This window comes from Homarus americanus, unplaced genomic scaffold (assembly GCF_018991925.1).
Source record: "Homarus americanus isolate GMGI-L3 unplaced genomic scaffold, GMGI_Hamer_2.0 scaffold20465, whole genome shotgun sequence".
NCBI classification, from domain to species: domain Eukaryota; kingdom Metazoa; phylum Arthropoda; class Malacostraca; order Decapoda; family Nephropidae; genus Homarus; species Homarus americanus.
Window position 1 is genome coordinate 1,199,142 of NW_024756914.1, and position 15,712 is coordinate 1,214,853.

The 15,712-nt window shown below is 38.3% G+C and overlaps 1 protein-coding gene across 1 annotated transcript; it reads right to left on the reverse strand.

The window, feature by feature from the left end:
- Positions 1-4,348: 4,348 nt before the first annotated feature.
- Positions 4,349-15,614, reverse strand: LOC121857310 (serine/threonine-protein kinase Nek8-like). The gene is made up of 14 exons (XM_042353307.1): positions 15,410-15,614; positions 14,994-15,084; positions 14,494-14,667; positions 13,831-13,988; positions 12,911-13,061; positions 11,442-11,653; positions 10,360-10,557; positions 9,794-9,924; positions 9,149-9,262; positions 8,500-8,694; positions 8,063-8,216; positions 7,679-7,839; positions 6,968-7,129; positions 4,349-5,489 (listed from the first exon to the last, which is right to left on the reverse strand). The coding sequence occupies exons 1-14, from the start codon at positions 15,454-15,456 to the stop codon at positions 5,293-5,295; spliced, it is 2,145 nt and encodes a 714-aa protein (XP_042209241.1). The 5' UTR covers positions 15,457-15,614; the 3' UTR covers positions 4,349-5,292.
- Between the last annotated feature and the right edge of the window lie 98 nt (positions 15,615-15,712).

The following is a 15,712-nucleotide window of genomic DNA, read 5'->3' on the forward strand; positions in this document are numbered from 1 at the left end:
GAGTTTCCTTTTGTCCTATGTTCTGCTTCGTTTTACAGATCAATTCACATTTTCAGACGTTTTCTTAAAAGTCTATTAAGGGTGTGAGCAGGTTATGTACACATTCGCGTAACTTTATGAACGATAGGCACACAGATAGTTGTTGACATGACACCTGTTGATTCACCTGTGTTTACAGAACAAAAAACGGGAATAGCAGTACAGTAAACAGTATTACAGAAAACGGATCTGAAAACTGCCGTAATTAATAATATGCATAGAAATAAATATGAAGAAATAACATTCGAGCAAAATATGAATTAATAGACAATTAGACTAATTTTGTAATGTAATTATAAACCAGTAAATAACTTTTTGCTCTCCTTTTAGCATATTACTCATTCCCCATACTAAGACCTGCTCATCGACTGCGTTAAGCTGTACTTGAGAAAATATACATCAAGCTTCATATTCAATAAAACAATTAGATCAGGAAATTGAGTGCTCTGAATCGACTTAAACGGAACCAAAATATATGTGATCATCTTTTGTCATTTTAGAAACAACTGAATCTTGCCATGCCCTCTGAACTCCTGAAATCCAGATTGTGAGAAATAGGTCAATAATACCCAAACTACGACGCTATCCAATGTGGTCATACTAAAACGCTATTCTGTGTCCATACCGCTATTCTATTTGGCCATATTACACTGCTATTTTATATATCAATTCAGTAGTCAGGGCCTCTTGTAGCACTCGTTTCACTAGTCTTCTTGTGCCTCTACCCTAAACAACAGCTCTATTTATATTCTTAACTTGTTTTTGCACATACCTCACCTGCACCTACCCTGACCCGCCTATCAACAAGGGGATATAGGTACAAATGTCGTCCAAGGTGCGTGCGTGCGTGCGTCAATTCGTCCTTGCATTCTTCCGTACGTCCGTTGGTGCGTTCTCTCGTCTGTGCGTTCTTCCATCTGTGTATGCGTTCTTAAACAAGTTTTTCTCAGAGATGGCTCAATGGCATGTGTTGAAACATAACACCAGCCCTGTACACACACTTCCCAACCCTTACACCCGGGAATCACACACGTCTTCAAAATATTTAAAAAAATATCTACAAACATTTGTAATAAATTCACACGAGTGAGAAAGAGAAATATAAATAAGAACGGCTTAATTGAGGTGGAGGGACGCCTGAACAAAAGATGGAAGCGGGGGAGCCTGAACAACAAGCAGGAGGTGGGGGGACCCTAAACAACAAGCAGGGGGGGGGGTATTGAACAACAAGCAAGAGGTGGGGTACATGAACAACAAACAGGAGGTGGGTGGAGCCTGAATAACAAGCAGGGGTGGGGGTATTGAACAACAAGCAAGAGGTGAAGGGGGGCGCCTGAACAGCAAACAGGAGGTGGGGGTATTGAACAACAAGCAAGAGGTGGGGGGATCCTGAACAAATAAACAGGAGGTGGGGAGAGCCTGAACGACAAGCAGGAGGGGGGTACTGAACAGCAAACAGGAGGTGGAGGGGGAGCCTGAACAACAAGCAGGAGGTGAGGGGGTACCTGAACAACAAGCAGGAGGTGAGGGGGTACCAAACAACAAGCAGGAGGTGAGGGGGGGTACCTGAACAACAAGCAGGAGGTGAGGGGGGTACCTGAACAACAAGCAGGAGGTGAGGGGGGGTACCTGAACAACAAGCAGGAGGTGAGGGGGGGTACCTGAACAAACAAGCAGGAGGTGGAGGGGTGGGGGGGTACTGAACAACAAGCAGGAGGTGAGGGGGGTACCTGAACAACAAGCAGGAGGTGGAGGGGTGGGGCACCTGAACAACAAGCAGGAGGTGAGGGGGGGTACCTGAACAACAAGCAGGAGGTGGGGGAGCCTGAACAACAAGCAGGAGGTGGAGGGGTGGGGGTACCTGAACAACAAGCAGGAGGTGAGGGGGGGTACCTGAACAACAAGCAGGAGGTGAGGGGGGGGTACCTGAACAACAAGCAAGAGGTGAGGGGGGTACCTGAACAACAAGCAGGAGGTGAGGGGGGTACCTGAACAACAAGCAGGAGGTAGGGGGAGCCTGAACAACAAGCAGGAGGTGGAGGGGGTGGGGGGGGTACCTGAACAGCAAGCAGGAGGCAGGCACAGTACCGTTACCTTACTTAGCCACACCCAGAGTTGGTTCGGGTTTTTCATTTACTTGCTGTTGGGTTCTGTCTGGCGGTTAGCTGCTACCTACCTGCTTACTGCTGCTTACCTGGCTAGTACTTGCCACCCTGCTGACTGCTACTTGGGAAATACTTACCTACCTTTACTAATTAGCTTACTATACTATTTTACTTACTGCCTGCCTCCCTGCCACTTACCAACCTACTACTTTCCTACGTACTATTTACCTACCTGCTTTCTTCTTGCTTGTTATTAAAAATTCACTGCATTTTTTTTTTGTCATTGTTAGTTCCATATGTAGGGAAAAACTTCGGGGTTAGGCGAGTGTAAGACTGTAAGGTTGAGTTCCATAAGGTAGGGTTAGATTACGTTAGGTTAGAATGAGATAGTTTAAAGTTGGGTTGAATTAGGTAAGATAATATTAAGTTAGTATTTGGTAGGTTAGGTTAAGCAAAGGTAAAGTTAAGGTAGATTTGGTTAGGTTAAGTTAAGTAAGGTTTAGTTTAAGTTCAGGGGGTGGGTTAGAGCAGGTAAGGGTCGCTTAGGTTAGGTTGTGGTGAAAGTATGTCCTATCAGCCTGGTATCCCATGAACACCCCCCTCACCCCCCACCCCACCAGGACATGCAAAATCAGGAACCCATTCACAATTGGGTCGGCTGAGGTGTGTCCTGAGTGGTGTTGTCACTCAGTCTGTTAAGGTCAGGTTAAGATAAATTAGGTTAGAGCAAAATGTCAAGTGTTATTATACCCAAAATTAGCTTTTCTGTCTTTATATCTCTTCGACTTTTATCTCTCTCTCTCATTTCGATTCTTCTTAAAATTTATTTACTTTTCTCTCCCTTGTTTCATTCCATTTTCTTTCTTATAACCTTCATTTTTCTCACTCTCCCTTCCTTTCCCCCCCTCTCTTAATCCTTAGCTGCCCCTCTCTCTCTCTCTTTCCCTACCCCCCAATCTTCTTCTCTCCTCTTTCACTTCCTCCCTTTTCCTTCCCTCCCTCCCATCCCTTCTTCACTCCTCATTCCTTCCTACTCCCTGTCTTTTCCCACTCCCCTCATCTCTCACCCTCCTTCCATCCCTCCCCCTCCCTCCCTGTCCACTAACTGGGTGTAAACCAGACTGGTCACTTTCGCTGTTAGGACCTACCGACCCTATTTTGTTCTTGTATCCGCTTGGCTCTTCAACCGGTTCATATCATCTGACAGCCAGTTCACACCACCTGAGAGAATGGTTCATTGGATGAGACACCATCATTATCGTCATCATCATCCATTAATAAATCATGTTACTTCAATAGATGTGTACGGTATATATCCCTGAGATAACATTTTCACTTCAAACCAGTCTTCTTCATTAGGTCAAAAGTATAAGTTAACTTTTTTTCTGATCTAGTTAAGCGCTTTCTTTACTGTAAATAATCTCTCAACATGTAAAGCAACACTATTACAAAGCTCCAAGTCTATCCCCAAAAAATTCAAGTTACATTTGATACAGTTACTCAATTTACAGTTGTGACATTTCATTTGTTACATAAAGAATCATTTATTATTTACAACACAACAAATCAATAGGAAGGATTTTTTTTTATTCTTTAATGCCATTGACTGTTATAATGCAGAGTAATCAGAATCAAAAGTGGACACACAGACATACATTTTAATTTGATGATTGCCCCTCATGTTTGAAGATGGCCGGTCCTAGGGCCACCTTGGTGTGAATTGTTTAAAGTGCAGAAGCTTTCACCAACACAACAACCACACCTTAAGTTAATGAACTGTGTGGCCCAGTGTCAAGGAATAATCCAAGAAGACCAGATAACTCGTCCACTGCACTGGCTAACCATTACCCCAGCACATGCTCTGCAAATCAATTAACATCCAGGTCCCAAATTACTGGTGGGTACACAGAGGCTAATGATGTAAAGAAACTTGCCCATAGTTTTGCGCCTGCCCCGGGGATTAAACCAAGGTCCAATCACTCATGAGACAAGCATGCTGACCGTTACACCACAGGTCACCACTACACACACACACACACGGAGCTTCTCCTCTTAATCTCTGCTATTCTTTCATTCTCACTACTGTACCTGATGTGCTCTCACAGATAATATTCCCCCTCCACAATATCTGGTACGCCCTCGTTGCTTCACACACAATTCACAATCAGTCAACATTCATTAGATATGTTATAAATACAAGATCATTGTATTAAAATATTATATTGTATTTTTTGCTTTTCCCAGTCTAGCATAAGCAAAATAAAAGAGTATTAAAAGTAGTGTCATCAGAGTGAAGTAGTTAATGGAGATAATCTACTAAGGCACATTTGATTTTAGATATGGCAATACAAATATATAATACAACTCAGGTCAATACAATACACTGTATCATGTAATACTTCCTACTCACATGGCTGGCTAAATGACTATCAGTTTGGTGTAGTTTTTCTCTACCCCCACCACTTGACCAGGTTGTCATGGGAACCTGCTCAGTGCACCATGGGATGACACGCTGCCCAGTAGAGTAGAACAACTCACTCATTCACTAACCACTATACCACTGAGGCTGTGTTAATACAATGATGATGTATAAAATTTTTAACTAGAAACTCCACAAAGATAAACACAGGCGGCCTCTAAAATAATAATAAAATCACAAACTGAATTTCTTTATAAACAGAATTGTATCCTTCTATAATTATACATGTTATATTTAAAATATATTAAGCAACATGTGGGGTCGATACAAAATTATCCTTACAAATTTGTGTTAGGCAATATGTTAGTCACACACCCCTACACTCAATAAAATTCTAAAACAACTTTTAAAAAAATCTCTGAATTCTCTTTTATTTCACTTTCCTCTACTGGGTGTGCAAAAACATATTATGCATCAATGACTAAAAGAAACAATTTCCTCAATTACACGGTGTCATGGTGGGTAGGTAATTACACAACCAAGCAACCATACAATTTCTAACTTCTGAATCTTCTACTTCCTTTGGGTACAATCATAATTCAATCTTACTTTGCAGTCTGTCATAAATCGTACAAGGTAAATAATCTATCTCCATCACAGTATACTTTCCTACATTAAAAGCATAGCTGTTGAGGCTATGCTTTTAATGTAGGAAATTATGATGTGTGGTTATCTTTTGTGACAAAGAAGTACAGTATCTTGTGCAGCAGCTATTGTCACATTCCCTTTGATCATATGCCGGAGTTCTACCAGCACAGGACGAGCACTTTCACCCACAGGATCGCTCATCAACATTTTGTTTTTACTTGGGGCATCAACAGCTGCCTTAAGTTCCCTTTTACCGCCCCAGGAGTAAACTCGGCCGTCTGAGGACAGAAATATAGCAAATGAAACACAAGACATTCGATGAATCTATATATGTATAATATAATTTACTTTGAAACTTTTACACCTAAACCTAATCAATATTGCTTTTTATTGTGAGGTGCTGTAATTTTTCTAAAGTTATCATTACACAACAGGTACATCTATATCTATTCCTTTAAAAATTCAGCAAAATGATGAAACTAAGGTGTTATGAGCCAAGTGAAAGGGTGGCCTAATAAGGTTCCCAAGATATGAGAGTTAAAGTATCATTTAAGCCCAAAGGGAGTATAGTTCATCACACTAGTAATGCACAACACAAATCAAATGTGGTGTTGGTTACAAAACAACAAGAATATATGATAAACATCACAAGAGATATAGGGAACGTTAGCTGATTTCCTGATTAGTCCCTGTGACCTGGCCAGCATTACAAAAGTTTTCTTACTGTAAAAGTAAATAATCCAAATACTGTTAGTCATGCAGTCATAGTTTCTCTAAGCAATGCCTTGAAACTAAACTTGCAAAGACGATAACATGTGAGGCATACACATAGCAAATGAGGTGGCATATCTCAGTAAAAAATGGAAAGAGAAGAAATCCCTTTGCATGAATAAATATTTCCATTTAAGGAATCCTATTTCTTCCACAACTGTAGATATATAATCATATTTGGACTCAACAGGGGACTTTCTTAAGGGTGGTTCTTCCCTCCTAGTTGCCTCTCTCATCTTATTGACTGACATTTAAGAAAACAAAATTTATTACATGAGCTTCTTTTCTTTTACAGGGGAGGGGGGACCACATTCTCTTTCTGCACCATAATTTGGTTTAATATTTTCTGTATCTCTTAAAATATATTCAAAAAAATGGCTTTTCTCCCATTCTCTGTTCTTCTTGTCATCCCTCCCTTGTGTCTTTCAGCCATTTACTTCTCTCCTACTTTTCTACTAGTATTATAATTAGACAGGGAACACCACAATTCTAAACTTAACAATGTAAAACACCTGATTTGAATTTCTCAGCTACTTCTCTGGCTCTGGTTGATGATAGTCACTGACACTATCAGGTAAATTTTACAACAAACTCTATTACTGTGATGTAAAATACAGTGTACTATTTAACATCAACCCACACAAGTGTGGAAAATAAGTATAAAATGGTGGTGATGATGATGACGATGATGATGATGATGTGGAATTGGATTCAGAAACCATGAAAAGTGAAGGCATGTTTATGATGGCAGTGTAAGAGCCGTAGTAACACTAGAAATTGATGGCCAGGAAATCAACAGAAACAAGAGAATTTTACAATGAAAAAAAAAATGACTGCAGTGACAGGGAACTTAAAACAGATAATTTAACATTGAATCTTAAGCAATAGTGATTGCTGGTAGGTATTGAGTCACAGGATAATACTGTAATGTAAATCTAACACACTTCCGTCAAACTTACTCGCTGACAAAGATTATATGACTTGCCTTGTGTTACAGCTACGGAGAAATCTTTACCACATTCAACATGTGCCACCTGGGCACGGGCAACTGGGTCCATGACCCGGGCAGGCACCCGTGGGTTCTGTGACCCGAGGTGACCCAACTGGCCGTAAGTATTCTTTCCAGCAGAAAAAACTTCACCAGCATCTGTAATACCATGGATCAACAAAAATTCATATGAGAAGAAGAAAAATATAGCTTTTGAAATGCTTATCATAGCAGGTAAAACAATATTTTCTTGGAAAATTTACACTTCATTATTTTGAACAAGTTATAAATATTAAGACAGTAAACATAAACTTTTAAAATATTAGTACAAGATTAAACTGGCTGTGTTAACACTTAATTTATCAAGTGAGGCAATAAACCAGTCACACAAGAGCCACTTTATTGCATGTGCACCTTCCTCCTACACTCATAGTAAATACAGTAAGTTCAAACATAAAGAAAGTTGTACAAAAAAGAAAAAACTATGATAATTCAGAACTGCAATATAAAATACCTCTAAAGAGAACCAATAAAACTGAGGAGCAAGAAGTGGTAAAGATCATCACCCTCATACTGTGAACTTCTTAACCCGTTGTGCATGGGGTCACCTTCAAGCTGAATAGAATTGTCTGGCATTAACTAAATAAGATATTAAAAGTGGCATCCTCATAGTGAAGGGGTATGTGGTGTGTTTCCCTCAAGTCTCACCCGTCACAAAGATGGAATGGTTAAGGCCAGCAGCAACCTTGATGATGACAGAGTTAGCAAGAGGCTTTGAACACACCGGCACAAATGTTGCCACATCTTCTATCTGCTTCAGGGTCTCACATCCAGCCAGGTCAGTCTCATCCAAACACAACTTATTAATCCTAAGAAAAATTAATAACAGTGAATATCTATTGTCACTCTTCAAAAAAATAGGTTAATACCAAAAACTGTTACTGATGACAACATTTTAGGAAAGGTTCTTTATGAAGGATTATTAATGCAACAAATTCATTATCTCAGCACCTGTTTGGCATGGACTATGCTTGCATGAAAGAGGATCATTAGTGTAAAATAAATTCCAATACAATAGACTTTATTACTGACCTATTAGAGCCACTGGCTAACAGAACACCAGATGTAGTTGTCAAGAAGGAACAGTCATGCCCTGCCACAACACCCGTCACTTGTGGTTCTGAATTCTGAATATCTACATGCTGTGGCCACAGTTGTGTCATGCGGGATCCTATGCCTAGTCGACCTACACAGTATATGCATTAAAAGTCACTATTAATAATAAAGATTACTGTATATATAAATTTATACAGTATACTGCAATGTACAATATATCCATGCTGGTGATGGGTGATGTTCAGTTGTGTGATGTGACAGGAGCATATCAGACAGATCTGGGGAATTAGAGGCTACTCACAAAACTACCATCTCTAGAAGGGAAGATTCCATCCTAGATGAAGCCTTATTTTTTCATATTTAATTTCTACTTTAATTGATATTTCAAAATGGTTGAATTTAACTGTATTTACCATTATTGCCACAGCCCCAAGCATACACTTGATGGTCAACAGACACTGCTACTACATGTGCTGATCCACAGGCAACCTGCTTCACAGAAACACCCAGAAGTGATTCTACGATCCTCAACTGTGTCACATCACTCGTATTGCCGTGACCTAAGCTTCCAGAAGTCCCGACACCACTGGTTAAGAGAATACCTTGGTCTGTCAAAATAAAGAAAATCCTTTAGGTAATACAAGAAAACCTCATGGGTGATAAATTTGGCTAATTCACGCAACTTATGCTTCCCATTCCCACACCCTCATCTCCACACACGACAAATGGTAACATGGGTAAATATATTTATATCGTACTTATAAGGATATAAATTATGTATGCAGTTCCTTTAGTTGTTCAAATGGACCCTGCATTTCATTGAGAAATAGTTTCCTTGGGAGATAAATATGGCTGGAGAGTTTGAGATGTCTGAATATGAGACTAACTGACATAACATAACACTAGCTGAACTTGGTTAGGTATGAAGATAGCAATATCTTATGAAATTATCAATAAACCTACAAGATTTCACTTTTACCTCTACATCAAATATACTGCTGCAAAATAATCTTGATACGGTAACACTAAGTTAATTCCCTATACAGTACCTCCACCACTGACCTGTGACACATGCTATAAAGCCATCACCACACGCCACCTGCACCACACTGACAAATGCTGGAGACCTCAAAACAGACGAAATAAAAGGAACTTCGTCATTACCAGTACCAGCACCTGCAATAAATGTCCAATACAGAGGTATTCAAAATAAAAAAGACAGAGAAAGTAAAATAACAAATGTAAATAAAAGAAATGACAGTACTTAAAGTCCTACCTAGATACATTTTTAGTAAGTACAATACTCTGCACATCTGATTTAGCGTCAAGTCTTTCAAGTCTATTGTCATGCATTCCGACAGCAAAAAACAATAACTAAGTGGTAGTGTGGACTACAGCGGTACACTATAACAGAGTGGCCAACTCTGTCAACTCATTTCCCAAGTTGGCTGTAACCTGAAATGTGCTGAACACAAAAAATGGGAGTTGATAGTTTTTAAAAACATGGATTTTCCATGGTCTTATAATTTTTACATTCTTGAATTCCCTCATACACTCACCCCTACGTACTGTGAATGATCAGTTTCCTTAAAGATTTATCCCATTATCTTTCTTAACTGATTTTCTATTTATTCTCTTTTAAAATTTTATTTGTTCATCTCAACTTGTCATGTCTTAAAACCATTCTCTGTTCACATCTTATCTCACCTTTGATGTCTTTGGACTTTTGTTCTTGAGCCTCCCAGAGAACCACATGTCCCACACTGGTCACCCCAGCAAGGTGAGTCTTGCTGGCAGCCACCTGGACCACCTCTCCTGCACAATCACCTATAGACAATCTGTATGAAATTATGAGCTTATTTCAATTATTATAACTCTCTCACTTCACAGTCAGGTACTTCCACTTTTCCTGAACCCTTGCAGCTTAGTACAGTATCTCTCTAAAATGTTGTTCCCTCCAATTCTATCATATCTGGAGCCAAAACTAAACTCATCCTTTATGCTCAAATACAGTACAAAAAAACCAAAACAAGATGACCCCACAAAATATATATCTAATATATGATAAGGTGAAGAATAAATCCTAGCAATCAAGTGAAGAATCATCTTTACTCCTCTTTCACTCTTGTGGTGTGGATCAAGGGACACAGTAACCCAAAGAAAGGGAGGGAGAATGTTACAGGGGTGCAGTGCAAAACTCTCTCTCACACACACACACACCTACTTCCACATACCCTTAACTTGTACAAACAGTCTACTAAATGGCCCCTTACCTCACTGGGGAGCCAAGAGGAGACCAACAAAACACAGAGGCAGTAATTTGTGGATCTGGCTGTGGTAACCTTTTCTCACTGGCTTTAAGTTCCTCATTTGAAGTCTTCTTCTCTCCCTCTGTTCTCTCTTTATCTGTAGAATCCTCACTTCCACGTGATGACCGAGCCCGTGTGCCCACCGATGACAAGCGATGTGGCCTACAGTACACCAAGTAGAGTATAAATAACCCACAATATACTGAATCCTCAAACACGAGCTCATAAAAACATCAACACTGAATTTTGCTCAAGTAATATCTCATTAAACCACTCTATGTTATTTTAATTAATCTTTGTACTCAATCAATGAATTGTTACAGATTTTTTATAATTTAAAATATAAAATCTCTAACAGCTTTAATTTATACAATACATATTCTCATAAATATGTTCCTGAAAATTCTAGAAGCTTTAATGATGAAGACAAGAAGCTGGAATAATTATAAATACAAGGAATATTAGGATTAAAAAGTTTATCCAAATTAAAAAAATTAAACAATCCAAACACATGCAGGTATCTGAACATATCACTTGCTCTACCCTGTCTCCATTCAAACTAATATTTATATCTCTGCCTTCGATCTTTCTTATTTTCATTAACTTAATTGTATTCACATTCACTATTAACTTCCTCTTGATCAATACTATACTATACAAATACTCTTCTCACCTCATTACTATACAGTACTACATTACATATATTACCAACCATTATATTTACTATTGTATCATTCCTTCAGTTATCTGGTCTAAATAAAATACAATGAACTCAAACTACTGAGCAAGGTGATGATCAGATTACTGTATTCCAATTCTACAGCAAGATACTTCCCTTCACATTACCTACGTCAACTGGGATCAACTCCAAGATGTCTCAGCCTGACTCCTAGAACTTGAATACAGTGAATATAACCACAGTCAATTTTATGGTAAGCTTTTAACAGCACAGACAGTAAGAGCTGGATCTAACACTGGGGATCTTTCTATTTTATAATGGCACCATACACAATATAGTATTACGTTCAGGTGAATATTCCACTGACCTAGAGACGCAGCGAACCATCCCAAGATCTCTATGGAGAGTAAATAGCGTTGGGAATATTAATGGCTGACTAATGACCTGATGGATATTGGGCCGTTGTGTCGGGTCCATGTGGAGCAGTAGATGGACGAGGGACCTCATCTCGGCACTGTAGTGAGGATGGATGGGGGCAAATATACCACGCATAATCTTCATGATGAGGGCCGGCAGTGTCTGAAGCAGAACGAGGTCATTAGGTTCATTAATCTTTCCGTAATACAAAAATAACTTGCTGTTGGGTCTCAGATGATATGATATAATTAGAACACCATTTTATGTTATGTACTGTACTGTATACAGGGGGACCCCACTACACGTTTCACACTGGCACCATTGACTAAATGAAGAACACAAAATACAAGTTTCCTGCACTAACGTTGTTGCGTCGCTTTTGACTCACTTGACTTAGGACTATAAACATCATCGGAATTTGATTCTTGCTCCCATTGTGTTCCATCACACTGTGAGTAGTGGTTGAACTTCACACTCAGCATCAACTATATCTGTATTTATCCTTGCAGTCTTCAATAATGAGTGACAAGAGTAGTACTGTACAAGAACATGTGCAGGAGGTGAGGGGAGAGAAAAGTGTATGAGTATTCCGCTGGCTATTAAATTGGACACAATAAGGTGTAGTAAACAAGGTGAATTCATCCACTTCTCAAAGTAAAATAAACAAATTTATAAGTTGGAGGTTAAAGGTTAATGTTAAATCTTTTTAAAGTGTTTAAAATCATCTGCTTTTGTCCAATAAATTTTTTCCCACTAGAAATGCTTGTATGTAGACTAAAAATTGCTTTTCTGTTTGCATCATTTTTTAATATCACAAAAACCTTCTCTATTCTATAAGTAAAAAAGACTTAAAAATTGGGTTCCTATTCTTACCTTATTACATTATCTGTTATGGGAGAAATTGCTATGCTTTGTGTTGCATTGGCTATGTAAATGCTCTTATGATCCATATTCCCCTGTATTTCCACGTACTGTATTCTTATGCGGGAAAATTCCACGCTTAACGTCATTATGTTTTAAGTCGCATGAATTTGGTCCCTAATTGTGATGTATTTCGGGGACCCCTGTACAGTACAGTTCTGTATTTTTGTTAAGTACATCTAGTGTTAGGTTTTATATATTCCATTACACAATAATGATTAACCTGGAAGTTTGGGGTCCATTTATTTTTATAACCATTAAAAAAAATTCCAATATAAGACAGTAATTTCTATTTCATCCATCTTATATATTTGTCCCAATTCATGACTGATGACTCATTCAAAAGTGTGCTAATACATTCACACACTTACAGTATATAGCCCATCCAATAAAATCTAACTTACCTAACTTCACAACACTAACTGGTAAACAAACATCCAAACAGACACTGATGCACAACTGTACTGTACCTCTCATCTAGGCGGCACACTAACTTACCTTAGCTTCAAACGCTCGTCTCAATGTCAGCATCTCGTACAGTACACACCCCAGCGCCCAGATGTCACTCTTTTGGTTGTATGGTTTCTCCTGGCACAACTCCGGGGATAGGTAACACGGGGTGCCAACAACAGTGTGTGCCTTGCTCTTACTGCCAATTTAAAAGACATTAACTATCAACTATTGTACTTGTATTAATGAATCAGAAATAATGGAGATATAAGTTGTCTCTAAGTGCAATACCCACAGTGATTCAATAAACAGTACAGTGCTAAAATTGTTAATCAATCATCTATCCACACAATTTTGTAAGCCCTTAATCAACCATAATTTATACAGTATTCTCACAATCAATACAGTGTGTGTGAGGCAGGTTGGTACAGCATATAGTCAACTTTCATTTATTTTCAAAACATCACAATCTCAAAAAAAATCACCTGGCCAGTGTGTTTATAATGACTGATGGAGATTAGCTAGCTACTGTACCAGGTGTTTATTTTACAGATACTGTATAATGTATGAAACCCTTGAACAATGTGAACATACTGTAACCTTGCTTCTGTTATTTCATTATTTGGATGACTACAAAGTGACTACTGTTACCTAAGAGTGACATAATTTAAGACACTTTAGTTTTCATAATGTTTTTCTGGACAACAAAAAGCTAAATGAAAGAGAGTCGCAAACAACAGTCCTATTGCCTCACCTGCTGCCCCACGAACCCCGAGAGTCTGACCCGTGAACCCGAAGCAGTAAACATTGATGTCTTATTCTGTCCATAAATGCTTCAGATTCAAGAGTCTGAATCTCGGGGTTCATGGAGCAGCAGAAGAGGCAACAGGAATATTGTTTGGGACTTTACAAGCCTAAAGTGACTTCAGTTTCCAGCATGGGAAATAAAAACCTCTCGTTACTCTCACCTGCTCAGAATCTTAGATATCCCAAAGTCACCAATTTTAACTATACGATGTGATCGATCAAGAAGAATGTTGTTAGACTTGATGTCTCTGTGAAGAATGTTGCTCTCATGAATGTGCTGCATCCCATGAACTAGCTGACAGAACAGGTGCAATACATTCTGAAAAAAATTATACGATATAAATAAAAAATATAAATATTAATAAACCGCAAATAAAAATCATGATCTTGACTTAAAATTCCTAATCTATACAATCCATAAAGATGCTAACGTCTACTGCCATATCAAGACTGAAGATCCGTAATACAGCCAGTAAGGCACATGGTAACATCTTGACTGAGGGTGAGAATAATACAGCCCAGCTTTTTATTGGTGGTTTGCCGAGGTACACTTAACATGCTGCCGGCACATCTCTTAAGGTTTACTTACTCAGTTCTTATTTATACACTTGTGATTTTTATATGGGATTCATTATTTAATTTATACCCCATACAGATGAGAACAGCTCAATAGAGATGCTCATACCAATGGACAGAAAGATTCAGAGATTATAAATAGAAATCAAGAGAGATAATTATGTTCACAGTTAATTTCTTTCTTTTATTATATACCAGGTAATTCTTTCACAAACAACAACTTGCTTTATTAGTCTGCCAAAACTAACCTCCTCCTGAAGTAAGTTGCCTTCTCCATGAGAGCGGAGATAATCATAAAGGTTACCTCCAGGTGCATACTCCATCACAATCATCATGGTGTTGTTATCCAGGTAGTTTTCATAATATTCTATAATATTTGGGTGCTGAAGCATTGCTAACACCCGGACTTCATTCTTTGTCAACTGAAAATAACAACCATTAGATACTTATTTCCACTTGAGTGACAATACTTCCTTGACCTACACTCCAGATAGCTTCAGTAGGGTAAGCACGTGACTCCCTAGTCTTGCTTGGGTTTTTACCATAAACAAGAACAGTACAGTATACAGGTAATCACATTGTTTTAACATACTGTACAGTACTGTCCTACATGTAAAGTGAATATTGATGTATTTGAGATTTATTTAACATTATTTCAATACTAAACAAATTTACCAAATCATAACTTCATTCTACAAAAATCTTTCAACAATATGACTAAAATAAGCTTAAGTCCTGGATGACTCACCTCACACTCAGCTGTAGTTATGGACTCCAACGGGATCTTTTTAATGACCACTTGCTTATGATCTGATAAGCGTCGGTACAGGTACACATTGCTGTCAAGGGAAAGAGGAGGTAGAGATCCATGACAAGTAACAAATCATGTACGTGTGGTCATGATGGCTGTGGATTTGTCTGGTTGTTGGTTAGGTAGGCCTTTTTTTTTTAGACTAACGCCAGAAGTTGATAGAAATGGACATAACTGTGGAAACGTTATTTACAAGTCTTAATGACAATATAAATGCACAAGAAATATCAAACATTATATAATTGACGATCAGATGAACCAACCTTACCAAGAATAGTGTCTTTGAGTATTTTAATTCAATAATATTTTCTAAACGCTAGAAACTTATGAATCTATCTCACTCAACAACTTACCCATAAGCTCCTCTACCAATAGCCTGGAGAGCCACGTAATTATTCATCGTTATAGAGGTAAACTAATGATGATGTATATATTTTAGAGGTAATTCTTCTCCCTTCATCTCCTACACGAGCTAAACACAACATATATTAACGTAAATAATTCACAAGATACAACACACTGTTTACATTCTCTCTGACAACATTCAAGTATTAAAACATAACCAAAAATATTTATTATGCTTATCTCACCAACTTTCTGAGATTAATGATGAAGTCTAAAAAAGATTAATAGATCATTTTAACAATATAAATAGA

Excerpts from the sequence above, each read along its gene's own strand:
- LOC121857310 (XM_042353307.1), bottom strand. The coding sequence starts at position 15,456 with ATGAATAATTACGTGGCTCTCCAGGCTATTGGTAGAGGAGCTTATGG. Across the intron at positions 14,668-14,993 it reads TAACTACAGCTGAGTGTGAG|TTGACAAAGAATGAAGTCCG; the intron begins GTGAGTCATCCA and ends TGTTATTTTCAG. Across the intron at positions 9,263-9,793 it reads AAAGTCCAAAGACATCAAAG|GTGCTGGTACTGGTAATGAC; the intron begins GTGAGATAAGAT and ends CATTTATTGCAG.